This window comes from Oncorhynchus mykiss, chromosome 10 (genome assembly GCF_013265735.2).
Source record: "Oncorhynchus mykiss isolate Arlee chromosome 10, USDA_OmykA_1.1, whole genome shotgun sequence".
In the NCBI taxonomy this organism is placed as follows: domain Eukaryota; kingdom Metazoa; phylum Chordata; class Actinopteri; order Salmoniformes; family Salmonidae; genus Oncorhynchus; species Oncorhynchus mykiss.
Window position 1 is genome coordinate 44,166,832 of NC_048574.1, and position 15,667 is coordinate 44,182,498.

Sequence of the window (15,667 nt, forward strand, 5' to 3'; positions counted from 1 at the left end):
ATTTAGGATGATGGCAACAGTGTTCCCATGTCATTGAAAAAAACACTGACCTTGGATTCAAGATCATACTCATGTGCTACATTGGAAAAGGGCTGCATGATGTTTTAGTCAACCTCGTGTATCTTATTACTGTAGCCCAGTCATCCAATTGTTTTCAATACTTTTCATCCCCTCACCCCCTACACTTGTAGAAATAAGGTGCTATCTAGAACCTAATAGAATAACCCTTTTTCCTTCCAGGTAAAAACCCTTTTGGGTTCCAAAATGATTATATGTGGAACTAAAAAGGGTTGTCCCGAGAACCAAACAGTGTTCTCCTATGGTGACGGACGAAGAAGCCTTTTGGAACCCTTTTTCCTAACAGTGTATAGCCATGGGAGAGGTGTGTGGATTAGTGTTGGGGGTCTGCTGCTAAATGGTTATAGGCCAGTGCAGAGATATAAAGGAGTTTCATTATTTACTGATTTTAATTGGCAGGGTGCCTTCAGCCTTTTCTTGTCCATCTAAGGTTAAATAACCAAGAGTGAACTGAACAAATGGGGAAACGGGTCATAGTTTAAATGGGGAAACGGGTGAAAGAGAGAGACCCTCAAAAAAGTGATCAAGGCCTTGTCGCCTGAGGAAATGTTCAACCTCTCTATAGGAGATAACTCTGTCCTGTCGGGATGGAGAAAGAATAATCTTAATTTTACTCATCCAATAGCCAAACACACATAACTGTTACATGGCATGTCACATGACATGTCTTAGTTATTATTGGATCATTGTGGAATAAGACACCTGCTGTCACCATTGCACAATTTACAGTCAGCATTGATTTTGAGTGCCAACAATTTTAACTACATCAATGGTATATATTTAGAAAGAAGACCGAGATATTTGATCATTTATTTTTAGATTTTCAATGTCAGGGGAATCTGAATTGCCGCATTTATTAATAGTACTATTTATTAGTTGTAGTCGCTTTAATAACTCCTACATGTACATATTACCTCAATTACCACGACTAATCGGTGCCCCCGCAGATTGACCAGTACCCTCTGTAAATAGTCTCGCTATTGTTATTTTACTGCTGCTCCTTAATTACTTGTTACTTTTAGTTCTTATTCGTATTATTCTTTTTTTTACTGCATTGTTGGTTAGGGGCTCATAAGTAAGCATTTCATTGTAAGGTCTACCTACACCTGTTGTATTCGTCGCATGTGACTAATACATTTTGATTTGATTCGATTTGATTAATATTGTAGCGCTCTCTGGTGGTATCTTGATTACATTGCCAGTATATGTGCCAGCATGTCTGTGGTGACGTCTACGTTCGTGTTGTCGAGCGCAAGGTCACAGACTACTGCGCATGCAGGCTCAACGGTTTATCAGAGCCACCACGAAGTCCAAGAGTTCATCAGTCATCAGTCAACCTTTAGACCTTAATACCGAATAGATTCGGATAGCAGCTAATTCATTCTGGTGCCGGTCAGGGCAAAGTTTTAATTTAGCGCATTAGCCTATAAAGTAAGGTTGGTTCGACATTTCTAAATTGACTTTTGATATGATAAAAACAAATGCCATTTACTAAAATATTAGGACATTATTTACGAAACAGTGTGGCTTGTGCTTTTTATCATCACTTTGGGTCTACAGTACACCCAGTGTGTCAGATGCATGATTAGGCTATAGAAATGGGATTTTCAACACATTATTTACAACTCTTTTCTATACGAAGAATGTAGGTTGTGGCTAAATCTCTTACAATAAACGGGTTATTAACTAAGATTAACTAGATATTATCTATAGTTTATTATCTATAAACTAATAATGTAATATTTATAACCAACTTTATGTAACAGTATAACTTTAAACCGGGACGGGCTCGCCCGGGCTCGAACCGGGCACCCTCTGCACACCTCAACAACAGTCACCCACGAAGAATCGTTACCCATCGCTCCACAAAAGCCGCGGCTAAGAGGAACCACTACTTGAAGTCTCAGAGCAAGTGACGTCACCGATTGAAACGCAATTTAACGCGCACCACCGCTAACTAGTTAGCTATTTCACACCCGTTACATTTATATACTCTTTATAACCGGTACCTTAATGTAAAGTGGTACTGTTAAAAGAAGGAATTGTTTATTTAGGGAGGGTCCCTTGCTGAAAACTGAACTGTTTGGACCATTAACCCATTACAGTCTCAGGCCTGTCTAAGATGGGAAGATCTACTAAGCTGTACGGAATTGTTTTAAGAAAGTCATACAAAGGATAATTTTGCTATTTGATTAGTAATTATAGACCTCTTGAAGTAGCATATCAAAAAATATATAAAACAATTATTTGTCTCATGGTCTGACAGACACCCTCTAGCTCTGTTATCTCTGTTATCTCTGTTATCTTTCACCACAGATGTGAAAGTGCGCCATCGGCAGATGCGGTGGATTGAGACACATCCAATGCAAACAGATATCTCTAGCTTAAACTGACGGATTCTTATGGGGATTTGTATTATTCTGCTAATGCAGTGAAAGGTGACAGAGCCAGAGTTGTGTTTGTCAGACCATGAGACATCCTGAAAATCAGTCCTCTCACAAAATCGTCTGTAGAACGGTTTGGCCTACAAATAATTACTACAAACAAATTTCACCCCTCTATGGAAAGATGACTCTCACTAACATTACAATCCTAGACTCTAGGGTGTTTTAATCAGTAAAGTGCTGCTTTACAGTTCAGATTTATGTTAATATGTTAAATGCACCTAATTCTGGTAAAATATTCAGCACTTAATTCATTTACTAATGGATTCTACACATTAGCTGTGTCTTCTTTAAGAATTATTTTAATGTCTGAATGAAAGCTTTGCCAACTTCCTACTCCTTAATGTCCAACTTTACTTAGAAATTGTAGATGCCTAGTGTTTGTAATCTGATTAATTACATCTAAGACTATTCAAGAAAAACATAGCTATCACAACTCCACAACCTGTCCTTGTAGAACTATATATCCTAAAGCAGTGTTTCCCACGTTGGTATCCTCGAGTACCCCCAACAGCAGCAGCCCTGGACAGGCACACCTGATTCAACTTGTCAACTAATCATCAGGCCCTCAATGAGTTGAATCAGGTGTGCTTGTCCGGGGCTACAACAAAAATGTGTGATGTTAGGGGTACTCGAGGACTGGAGTTGGGAAACACTGTCCTAAAGTATCCTAAGTCAGTGACTGAATGGATAAGTGAGATTACTGCAGTTATCCCTCTACTGAAAGGCTTGTTTTAGGCTCAAAGTGTTGACATAAGGCCTAAGCCCACTCCCTGTGTGGTTGTATAAAATCTATCGTCTATCGCACACACCTGCTTACACCTGATCCTTTCTGAGCATCTCCACACACTGAGGGAACATGGACCAGAGCCTCGTCTTCACCATCTCGACCCTGCTGCTGCTGGGCCTCCCCAGGCCCACTCTCCCCTGGTAAGAGATGTAACCTTCAGCACTGCTGAGCTCCTATCTTAACTCAAATCACTCTTGTGTTCAGAATCCCTCACTCACTCTGAGATTGTCTCCCCTCCAGGAATGGCACATTGAGGAGGTCTTCACTCTAAATGTACCATACTGTTCGCTGCTATATAACAATCAAGTCTACTGTATATTGAACATTTACATATGATTAGTCCAAATTACAAACCCTAGACGCAATGCTGAACTAGCAAGAAAGATTGAAATACTGCGGTGAGACAGCTGCCATATATAACCGTATACTCCTGTTCAGATGTCACGACTGAAACGTCAAACACATTAGACATCGCTACAAAGATCCTTGAGGCAAACTAATATGATTTACTCATAAGCTAACAAGTCAGTATCTGATTAAGATGGCCTCTACAACCCGTATCTTCGTTGTGTGATCCACTCAACTCTTTGCACCAAGGGATGAGCCACATGCTAATGGAGGGAGATGGACCAGAAACGTGATGAAGTTTTGGGACAATGAGCAACTACTTCAGATGGAGCAAATCCTCATCTGGACTGGAGGAGGTGGCATATATCATAGACCAGTGGTAGGAAACCCTTTTCCTGGAGTGCTGCAGGCACTGCAGGATTTTGTTCCAACTAGGCACCCCACCTGACCAACTGAGCTAACTGATCAGTTCAGTGAATGCCTAAATTCAACACACCTCTTCCAGGTCGGATAAAGCAAAGAAAATGAATCCCCTGCGACATTCCAGGACCAGGGTTGCCTACCCCTGTCATAGACTATTACTTCTGTAAGGGGAAATCATTATTGGATTGTTTTTATAAAGTGTGTTATTAAGCCATGATCACATATAACCTGAAGTTATAATGTAATAACATAAGCGAGACAGATGTTCTTCATCGCACATGACTCTGAAAAGGCTATTATTGATGGCCATGAAATCATTTCACACTAGAACCTGCATTCGCTGCGTTCCCTGGAGTGGCTACATCGACGTTCAAAGTAAAACTGGGTGAGTTGAGAGCCACTTTGTGCAGGTCAAACCCCAGCTGTGCACTGATGTAAAAACCCTTCGGGCGAAGGCTCGACTGCAGCATGCTGTTGAGCTCCAAAGTGGATCACCCTCCCCTTGTAGATGCTGGTCTCTGCTGGGGAGAAATGGAGCATAACAGGAACTTTCTCTGGATGTGTTCCTGCTGGGTCTACCACGGCATCGTTCCGCATGAGCTCCTCCACGCACTGGGCTTCTACCACGAACACACCAGGAGCGACAGAGACCAGCTTGTCAAGATCAATTGGGAATATATTCCTCAAGGTGACAAGTTTATTGCCACACCACACAGGACAGACACACACACACAACAGTGCAAGAAGGAAATTGAAGGTGAATAGTGGTTTTATGGTCAGTGATGCACCAGTTGGGAAGTCCAGAGTGGTGGACAGAAGGGTCCATGGGTGAGAGGTCAGGTTGTGAGTTGTAGTGGAGGACAGGAGTTTACAGAAACCCCAACCTGCACTCGTGGGAACAACTAAAGCACAGTCAATGTGGGGGTTCTGCTGCTCACTGGTAGAGCCTTTAATTAGCTGATCAAGGTCAGATGACCCAGGCCTGGAGAGAGTTCCAGAAAGACCCCGAGCACAGAGGTGGGAATTGTCCTCTATCCCTGGACAGTAAGGTCAGGCTGAGGTCGGGGGTTACCTCAGCTGTAAGTCTGAGCCAGGGAGAGGGTTTGAATGGTTCATGTCTGAAGGTTTTTTTCAACTTTTTCTCTCTTCTATTTTAGGACTGCCTTCTCAATTGAGAAAGAGGGGGGAAAAAAAACCCTTCCCATTCCTGACTCCTCTGTGAACATAGGACAGAGGCAGGATATGTCTCACATCCAGAGGATCAACAGCCTACAGTGTATCAGTGAGTATGAACTACATGGGGTCTAATAAATTATGTATATCTTCTTTACAATTTACTTCCCAATTTGAATTTCCTGTTGCACACATTTTTGGACATAGAAATTAATGATATGTACCCTCTTGAAGAATATACTTATAAATGCCTCATGAGCTTCATTCAACTGTCATACCCTATCATAATCCAAAATGGAAGCTTCAACATAGTATAGCCTCAAAACATGCTGAAAACTAGAATTTTGATATTTCGGATGGTCAGTCCTTGCATTCTTAGCTCTGTCTATACATTTGAGAGTGCTCACATTTCTCCAGGGCCATCACTCAGCTTTTTTGCCAAAAACAGAGGCGGGAAGGTCCCCATGGCTATTGTTTCAACTGCAGATTGCCCCTTTAAGTGTTCATAAGTGCAAATGGTTGCTAAGACATAATATGTTTTTCTCATTTCACGTATGTAGTTAGTTAATTGAGGAACTAAGAGAAGATGGATGTCTGCAATATCATTCTCAATGACTGTTGTTATTCCTGCTCATTGTGTCCCTGTGTATACATTGTCCTTAAATGTACTGACAGTCATGTTTATGAATGTATTAAACTTGATAAGACCTTCGCAATAAAACAAATCACTCTGAAGTTTGTTTTTCGTCTTCCTCAGGAAAATAATAAAAATGCTGGAAAATCTAATTTTTTTTAAAGGTTTATTTTATATGACAGTTTTGTGCAATACATTTGAAGAATAATACTCAGAACAATTTATACAATGGCATATGCTGTACACAGTGCACGCATGAGTAAAGTCAGTACTGTAATACTTAGGCTAGGTCATGCAAGACCTGAAGTGGTTATTGGCAGAGACAGGATTTACTCCTGCCTTGAATTGTCCTATTATAGACCAAAAGCTTTGTTTACTAAAGTTTGGTCTCCAGATATTTAGGGCAAATTCATCATGGTAGAGTTATTGTCGTAAGGCGTTTTTTTCCCGTAAAGACGAAAGCAATAGGGATTAATTCAGAGTTAGAAACCCTTTGTGTTGATGTGCTTCACTGCAGATTCTATCCAGAGGAAACAGGGCTGTGCAGTTCCATGATTGCCCAGTAGGGAGCGCTCAAACAAACATGGGTGAGAGGGGCACGTTAAAACATTATTAAAACCCTACCAAGGCAACCTCAGGTCAGGTCAGTGTGGTGACGGTGATTAAGTTTTGTTCGGATTATTTGAATAAGTCACTTTACTATTACATCAAGGCCTAGTCCATATTAGAATCAGGCATATTACGACATACACACACTCAAACTATGTTTAGAAAACATAAACAGTGCAGTGAATAAAACATATCAATCAGGTTCAGTTCTTCTCACAACACTTCTTCTTTTTCTTCCCTTCCATCCACTTTCAACATGCTCTGGAAATAAACCCCCCCCCCGGTTAGTCAGATCATTAAGCTCTCCCAAGGGGAGAATTTGGCTGCTACCAGTAGAGTTCCTGTTCATTTACCTGACATACAAACTCACGCTTGAGCATTTGGTTCATCCATCCTTTGGTGGAGGGGGCGGGGGATTTTCAGGGGGTATGTCTCCATTTGGCTCTTTCTTCTCAGGCTTGGTAGGGCTGATTTTGGGGATCTTCTCTGGGGGTGGTCTTCTGGGCCGTCTCCTCTTGGGCTTCCGTGAGCGTGCAGAGATGGGCTGTGCTGAATCCAATAGGGGATCCAAATGTAATTTCCCACTCACTGCGTCTGAGGACTCATCAATGTATGCCAGATTCTCTCCAAAGTAGTCCAGAGGCTGGGAATACAGGGCTTCTGGGAAGGCGTTCTCCTTATCGACATCCTTCTCTTTACCCTCTACTACCCGCTCCGACTGCGTGGCCTCTGACCCTGTCTCAGACCCTGACCCCGACTCGGAATCGTTGGAGGAGTAAGAGTATGAGGACGATCCAGTCTCTGATTGGCTGTTCAGCTGGCCATTCCCCGTCACCCTGTCCCCCTCTCCAGGGGCCCTGGTCCCAGACACATGACCCGCCCCATGGCCCCGGCTGCGAGGACCATGGCGATGCTTTCGCCTCCGTCGTTTGAAGGGGTCGTCTGGCATGCGGAAGTCCACGGACATGTTCTGGATGTTCTGACCCCAGTCAGTGGTACGGGCTCTGAGCTCCTCCATCTGGGAAGAGAGAGAGGAAAGAGATCAAATCAAGTCACAATTTATTTAAAGTGCATTTAATAAAAGTCACAACAGAAAAAAGAGATTTGATGAGAGAGGAAGGGGAGGATCATAGAAGAAAACAGGTGGCTGTAGGTGACATCAAATGTAAGGTGCAGCCCATTTGCTTTAAGCTTGTACTCTCCCATTCCAGCCCCCCACCTCAGCCCTGGTCTTCTTGGACAGGACCCGAAGCCAGTTTGCAATCATGGACAGGATAGAGGCAAAGTAGGCCAGGCCCAGCAGGATCCAGAACCACACCAGAGGCTTGTACCAGTGGTCTTTCCCACCATCTCCGCTATCACCTGACAGAGATAAGCAAGAGGATAAGGATATATAGGGGTTTACAAGTATAGACAATGGAGAGTCAGCAACTTTACACGTCTACAGGTTCGTTTACACGTGGAAGGCGTGCTGTTAATCTCACAAGAATGAACATTACAGACTGCGTTGCCTGAAAACTCTAGGGGCAATGAAACCACACAGATGAGCCAATTAATAATTCAACTGTCGTAGGACGATTCTGAATAATTGAATAAAGGAAGTGGCCAGTTTGGTGACTGACTGTATTTTATCACTCCTGACTGGACTGTTTAGTGCCCTAACACTGACTTGCCTAGTTAAATAAAGGTTCAATACAAATTAAAAACACAGTGGGAACTACATCTGGAGAAGCAGGCATGTATGTGTCTGTGAAATGAAAAGAGGTTTAACAATGAAAGAGTTTCAGCAATGAAAAGAGAGTTTCAGCAATGAAAAGAGAGTTTCAACAATGAAAAGAGTTTCAACAATGAAAAGAGAGTTTTGACCTTTTGAGACAGATTCCTTGACCCAATCCCAAAATGCAGTGGTGAAAGTACCTGCAACATAGTCTCCAAAGCCCACTGTAGTCAGAGTGATGACAACAAAGTAGGAAGCCTCCAGGAGAGTCCATTTCTCCACCTCCTGAAACACCAGCGTTGGCACAGCAACAAAAATGGCTACCCCCAACAGGATGGAGAGGACAGCTGAGATGACACGAACAATAGTAGGACTGACCTTCCATTTCTGAGGGAGAGAGAGGAAAACATGAAAAAGAGGAATGAAAGAAATGAAGAGACTGAAATACTGATAGACTGAAAAAGACAGAGGAAACACGTTCAGCCAAACAGCTACTGTTGAGTGTCTCACCGCTAAGATGAACTCTATTTTGAGGATGGCCTTCCTCAGCCCAGTCCCCAGATGGTCTCCAACTCCAGCCAGCAGGATACCAAACAGAGGGATCCCCACAAGGGCATAGAAGATACAGAACAGCTGCCCCCATTCCGTCTTCGGGGAGATGTTCCCAAAACCTGAGGATGATGGGTTGTAAGAGCTTTAGGATTGGGATAGGTAGAGTCAGTGTGTCACAATTGAGTAAACATAGGGGAGATCAGGCTGCTGACCTACCGATGGTGGTGATGATGGTCCCAGAGAAGAAGAAGGCACTAGCCAAGTCCCATTGGCTGGTGAAAGTAGAGGAGTTGCTGCTAGGATCCACCCCAGTTCCCACGGCATCTGCCACTTTCTGGGATGGGAGACATAGTCAGGTCAGGAAGTGAGTTAAAGTGAGAGAGAATGACAACCTGAAAGCCTGATATCCCCGTCATATGTATCTGTTTGTTCTCTTAATGTAGTGCACCTCTATGAGAGCCTGCAGGATGTCTGGGCTGACGCAGGTGTAGTTCTCCAGGAACGATCTGCGTGTGTCCTGCAGCTGCGTGTGCTGGTCCTGCTCACGAGGAGCCTCCAGAGCCTGGAACACCACAGCCCCCAGCACTAGGTACAGCAGCACCCCCGCAAGGATACACAGGAGGGTGGAGCAGCGCATGCTCGCACCTTCGTTCAGCCCCAGAGAAGAACGCTTCTTCCCCCAGCTGCCAGTGCTGGTGCGCTCTGGAGCCCAGCTGCAGAACAAACAGACAACACAGCGACCTCATGGAAACAGATCCACATTAGCTTAACTGCAAGGTAATTATTAACCGGGAAACGAAACATAATGCAGACTGAATCCCCTACCATATTACTGACCGGAAACCTATAGAGATGTTGCTAATGGTTACACTACATGCATAGGCTACTGTATACTGTCTGATAAGCAGGAAGGAACCTGACAAACCTCGTGTTGTTTGGGTGGCGTCAGGGATGTAGTATACATTCAAACCAGGAATGGACATGAACTCTACCAGAGATGTGTCTGCGTAAATGATCATTACTATCCACCCCATTCCTCTTCACCCCTCGGTTACCTCTCTCGCTACTTGTCTTTCTCCCCCTTCCAGCTGCGCCTGATGATGGAGTCTCTGGACCCGTGGCTGCTGGGGGTGGCCGTCAAACTCAGAGCCTGGTGTCGAACAAAATAAACATTGTGTAACTGGACTGACAGGCACGGAAGAGATTCCTAATTCATCCATGACAACATTACAAAGATCATATTAAAGATCATCAAACTACAAACACAACAATTGCCTGTTCAGAATAGTTCATTGTATGTTCTCCATTGATGAAAGAGATTCCCTACATTACTGTTTGCCAATGAAAACATGGGCTTCCACTGGTACATTGTGCTCTTCGTTGTGAACACAACGTTACCGACGACAGACAATGAGCTGCAACAAGACACCCGTGTAGGTGCTTGCTGTCAACCAAAACCCTGTATGAAAGATGCATCTGTTGTATGCTCTCTCTCTAATGGAGCACATTGAGGAGAGAAAAGAACATCAAGCCGGTGTAAGAGTGTAAGGGGAAGATACACAAATGTACAAAATGCACATTCAATAAACATTAAAAAGACAAATAGAGGTGTGCGTCAGCAGGGTGGGGTAGAGCATGAAGTAGGTGTGTGTGTGTGTGTGTGTGGGAGCTAAGTCTGTCCATTAACACAGGGGAGAAATATTGTTCTCTACCAGGCATGCCACACTATTAGCAGACTGTGTGAAGAAGGAATACCCCATGACTCTTAGGACCCTGACGTGACAGAGCTGATTTAGTGTAATGTCCTTCCCAAGAGCACATTGGTATTTATTGTCATGAATCCTGCCCTGAAGGCGGCTCTGCAGAGTGGTCACTAGCTGGCACAGCCACAAAGTCATCAAATCTCATTTTAAACATAACCCTAAACCTAAATTAAAATGAAAAAGCACATTTTTGTTTTCATTCGTTTTTACGATATAGCTGATTTTGAATTTGTAGCTGACCCATCTAGCGGAAAACACTAGGTTCTGTTTCCAGATTCATGATAATAAACTTCAACCTGATTCCCAAGCCTCCTCTAATGGTGAATGGTTGGGGAAATTAGTCATTTAGATTTCTAGTCAGCCCAGGTTAAAGACTCCCGGGGCACACTAATACTGTACAGTTAGTTACATGTAGGTGTCATTTAGTCGCAATATTTTTCCTCTGTCTGATTTTCTTTACTGAAATTGTGCAGTCGCAGGCCTTTACTTCAGTATGCATTGTATTTGTGTGTTTGTAATATACTACATCTGTGCTATCTCTCCTTCTCATTTTAGATGTAACATTGTTTTTGCAGTCAGCAGCTCCTCTGGCCCTGATTCAACCTGAGACCAATAGGCTGTCACCCACACAGTGAAATGTACACTACCCAGCCAAACAAATTCAGCAGCTGCTCAGGATACACAAACAAATGCACAGACAGACAAGCCTGCATCCTTACGTGCAGCTATTTTGCGCGTGTACACCGATCAAAATAACTGCCCTTCCACCCTTTGGCCATGTGCATTAGCTGACATCTTCCTTATTAGGGTGAAAGTCACATTTCTATACAATTACCAAAGTTGTCGAAAGGCCTTTCCAGTGCCAGCAAATAATCCTTTAGAAACTTTTAACAAGGTTTACTTTGAATTGTTCTTAATTGCAATCTCTCCAGTTTAACATAACCGTACATGAACATATGTAGTATCTTACTCTCGTGTGAACATGTCATCCTTGAGATACTGAAGTTAAGTGGCTTTAATGCTCAACGTGATACCAAGCCATGGCCCTTGTAAGGTATAGATACTTCACACACAATACAGTCAGAATGCCTGAGACTACATTCTTAAATCACACAGATTGCAGTTAAAATGGGGTAAATTATCTGTTCCAAGGAAACAATTGCAACCAATAGCCATTACAATACTTAACACATACAAACAGCAAGTCCCCAATCGGCCCATAAGATCTATCAAACAATAAAACATGAATTATCTCATCCAATGAACGCAGGATTCTGGGGTCTCTAACAAACGGGGCGAAGCCTGTGGTCATCTCTTACCTCAAAATGAACGATCTTAAAAATCCAGGGTATCAGCAGCTATAGGCAGGGTCTCTTTCACACACTCACACACTAGACACAAAACACTAGACACCAGACACTAGGATAGTAAGTGTGCATAAGCGTGTGGGATAGGCTGTTGCTGAGAACCAAAGAAATGAAAAGATACTCCATCAAACTGACGCCAAGAAAAGAGAGGGAGAGAGGTGAATTAAGAGGGAGAAGTGGAATGAGTGGGAGAAAGGGAGTGAGAGAGATGAAGGGAGGGGTCAATGCAGATACACTGAGCTAGAATGGGATTTTTTTGTTTGTTTCCTCTACCCTGATTTGGATTGCTTGGTTTCTCCAAGGAAATAAGCATAGAGTAAAAAAAAGAATATAGAATATGCTAAGCAGCACCCACTAACCTGATTACCACATTGTGGTCCACATCGTGTGAGTGTGGTAGTAAGCATTTCCACAATTCAGACTTACAGTGTAACACTTATTCCTACTTGTGCAATATACTGTAGTAGTGTAGCTCTGTGACTCCAAGTGCATGAGCAGTTATCAGTATCAGTGTCTCAGTCTGACAGTGCCAGGATGAATTCCTTTCGTGGAGTTTACAAGAGGTCTGCTAGCGGTACACTGCCGACTCTGCAATGGGCAGCAAGCTCCCCCTCTGCTACCCTCAGCAGACCCCCTTCAAAGAATCCAGCCACTCCCTGGAACTGCTGCTGCTGGGTTTGATATATGCGGTGTGCGTGTGTTTGCGTGTGTTTCTGTGTGTGGTGTGTGTGCAGCAGCAGGGTTGTGGTTATGCTTCCCAGGGGTATCCCGCTGATGGGACTGAGCTCCCAGAATTCCCCAATCAAATATTTCATTCTTACCCCTCTCCTATCTTTCCTGTATATCTTTCTTCCTCCATTCCACTGCTTTCCCCCTCCCTGTCCCGCCCCTCCTCTTTATCTTCCTCTGAAGCCCAATTGGAGGAGTGCCAGTCTATTTCTGCATCCACACCGTTAATGAAACCTTTGAAATACGTTTATGAGGTATGCATTTTGTACTACAGTTGGACTATCTACACACACAGGTGCCAGGTGGCACATTAAGTAGACTAGATTACCTTTTTATAGTTTCCCAGTGCTCTATCAAATAGATTTTATTGGCATTGCACTACCAAACAGAATGCTGAGCAAAAATAATGGGTGAAATTTAATGGAATTTTCCAAACACAAACAGGGGTGAAGCATCAGGAATGAGACTGACGCAATTTACCAAACCTACGCTTGATCAACATTAAACACCAAATATGTGATTACTATGCATCAATGCTGTTTCATTATTCATGAGAAAATCAGACTGCGGTGACAGAAAACAACACATCAACAATGACAAGCACTATAATCAACAGTAGCTCTCTCTCTCTCTCTCTCTCTCTTTCTCCTTTATTTCTCTCTCTTTTGTGTCTCTCTCTTTCTCTTTCTCTCTCTCTCTCTCTTTCTCTCTCTTTCTCCTTTGTCTCTCTCTCTCTCTCTCTCTCTCTCCCTCTCTTTTTCTTCTCTCTCACTCTCTTTCTCCTTTATGTCTCTCTCTCTTTCTCTCTCTCTCTCTCTCTCTTTCTCCTTTATTTCTCTCTCTTTTATGTCTCTCTCTCTCTCTCTCTCTTTCTCTTTATCTCTCTCTTTCTCTTTCTCTCTCTCTCTCTCTCTTTCTCCTTTGTCTCTCTCTCTCTCTCTCTCTCTCTCTCTCTCTCTTTCTCCTTTATTTCTCTCTCACGCTCTTTCTCCTTTATTTCTCTCTCCCTCTCTCTCTCTCTCTCTTTTTCTTCTCTCTCTCACTCTCTTTCTCCTTTATGTCTCGCTCTCTCTCTCACTCTTTCTCCTTTATTTCTCTCTCTCTCCCTCTCTCTCTCTTTTTCTTCTCTCTCTCACTCTTTCTCCTTTATTTCTCTCTCTCTCTATTATCTCTCTCTCTTTCTCACTCTCTCTCTTTCTCTTTTGTCTCTCTCAATCTCTTTCTCTTTTATGTAGTCTCAATCTCTTGTCTCTTTCTCTTTTTCTCTCTCTCTTATGTCTCCCTCTCTCTCTCTCACTTTCTCTTATGTCTCTCAATTCAATTCAATTCAAGGGGCTTTATTGGCATGTGAAACATATGTTAACATTACCAAAGCAATTGTAGATAATATACAAAAGTATATAATATACAAAAGTGAAATAAACAATAAAAATGAACAGTAAAAATCACACTCACAGATGTTCCAAAATAATAAAGACATTGCAAATGTCATATTATTTATATATACAGTGTTGTAACGATGTCCAAATGGTTAAAGTACAAAAGAGAAAATAAATAAGCATAAATATGGGTTGTATTTACAATGGTGTTTGTGCTTCACTGGTTGACCTTTTATTGCGGCAACAGGTCACAAATCTTTCTGCTGTGATGGCACACTGTGGTATTTCACCCAGTAGATATGGGAGTTTATCAAAATCAGGTTTGTTTTCAAATTATTTGTGGATCTGTGTAATCTGAGGGAAATATGTGTCTCTAATTTGGTCATACATTGGGCAGGAGGTTAGGAAGTGCAGCTATGTTTCCACCTCATTTTGTGGGCAGTGTGCAGATAGCCTGTCTTCTCTTGAGAGCCAGGTCTGCCTATGGCAGCCTTTCTCAATAGCAAGGCTATGCTCACTGAGTCTGTACATAGTCAAAGCTTTCCTTAAGTTTGGGTCAGTCACAGTGGTCAGGTATTCTGCCACTGTGTACTCTCTGTTTAGGGTCAAATAGCATTCTAGCTTGCTCAGTTTTTTTGTAAATTCTTTCCAATGTGTCAAGTAATTATCTTTTTGTTTTCTCATGATTTGGTTGGGTCTAATTGTGTTGCTGTCCCGGGGCTCTCTAGGGTGTGTTTGTGAACAGAGCCCCAGGACCAGCTTGCATAGGGTACTCTTCTCCAGGTTAATCTCTCTATAGCTGATGGCTTTGATATGGAAGGTTTGGGAATCGCTTCCTTTTAGGTGGTTGTAGAATTTAACAGCTATTTTCTGGATTTTGATAATTAGCGGGTTTCGGCCTAATTCTGCTCTGCATGCATTATTTGGTGTTCTACGTTGTACACTGAGGATATTTTTGCAGAATTCTGCATGCAGAGTCTCAATTTGGTGTTTGTCCCATTTTGTGAATTCTTGGTTGGTGAGCGGACCCCAGACCTCACAACCATAAAGGGCAATGGGTTCTATCACTGATTCAAGTATTTTTAGCTAGATCTTAATTGGTATTTAGAATTTTATGTTCCTTCTGATGGCATAGAATGCCCTTCTTGTCTTGTCTCTCAGATCGTTCACAGCTTTGTGGAAGTTACCTGTGGCGCTGATGTTTAGGCCAAGGTATGTATAGTTTTTTGTGTGCTCTAGGGCAATGTTGTCTAGATGGAATTTGTATTTGTGGTCCTGGCGACTGGACCTTTTTTGGAACACTATTATTTTAGTCTTACTGAGATTTACTGTCATGGCCCAGGTCCTGCAGAATCTGTGCAGAAGATCTAGGTGCTGCTGTAGGCCCTTCTTGGTTGGTGACAGAAGCACCAGATCATCAGCAAATAGTAGACATTTGACTTCAGATTCTAGTAGGGTGAGGCTGGGTGCTGCAGACTTTACTAGTGCCCTCGCCAATTTGTTGATAGATATGTTGAAGAGGGTGGGGCTTAAGCTGCATCCCTGTCTCACCCCATGGCCCTGTGGGAAGAAATGTGTGTGTTTTTTGCCTATTTTAACCGCACACTTGTTGCTTGTATACATGGATTTTATAATGTCGTATGTTTTTCCCCAACACCATT

The 15,667-nt window shown here is 42.8% G+C and overlaps 1 protein-coding gene across 3 annotated transcripts; it reads right to left on the bottom strand.

Moving 5' to 3' along the window:
• Nucleotides 1–6,042: 6,042 nt before the first annotated feature.
• On the bottom strand, nt 6,043–12,546 carry LOC110533989 (potassium channel subfamily K member 4). Of its 3 annotated transcripts, XM_021618608.2 has the most exons (9): nt 11,851–12,161; nt 9,824–9,918; nt 9,217–9,481; nt 8,985–9,102; nt 8,727–8,887; nt 8,417–8,603; nt 7,719–7,861; nt 6,853–7,517; nt 6,043–6,760 (listed from the first exon to the last, which is right to left on the bottom strand). In XM_021618608.2, the coding sequence occupies exons 3-8, from the start codon at nt 9,403–9,405 to the stop codon at nt 6,885–6,887; spliced, it is 1,431 nt and encodes a 476-aa protein (XP_021474283.2). In that variant the 5' UTR covers nt 9,406–9,481; nt 9,824–9,918; nt 11,851–12,161; the 3' UTR covers nt 6,043–6,760; nt 6,853–6,884. The 3 variants fall into 3 exon arrangements, with proteins under 3 accessions (XP_021474283.2, XP_036846287.1, XP_021474282.2); XM_036990392.1 differs by lacking the exon at nt 11,851–12,161 and adding an exon at nt 12,258–12,546 and having other exon boundaries at nt 6,043–7,517; XM_021618607.2 differs by having other exon boundaries at nt 6,043–7,517; nt 11,851–12,160.
• Between the last annotated feature and the right edge of the window lie 3,121 nt (nt 12,547–15,667).

Coding starts and splice junctions, on each gene's coding strand:
- LOC110533989 (XM_036990392.1), bottom strand. CDS start 9,405: ATGCGCTGCTCCACCCTCCTGTGTATCCTTGCGGGGGTGCTGCTGTAC. Junction 9,103..9,216: donor TCCTGCAGGCTCTCATAGAG/GTGCACTACATT, acceptor CTCCCATCCCAG/AAAGTGGCAGATGCCGTGGG. Junction 7,862..8,416: donor CTTTGGAGACTATGTTGCAG/GTACTTTCACCA, acceptor TATCTCTGTCAG/GTGATAGCGGAGATGGTGGG.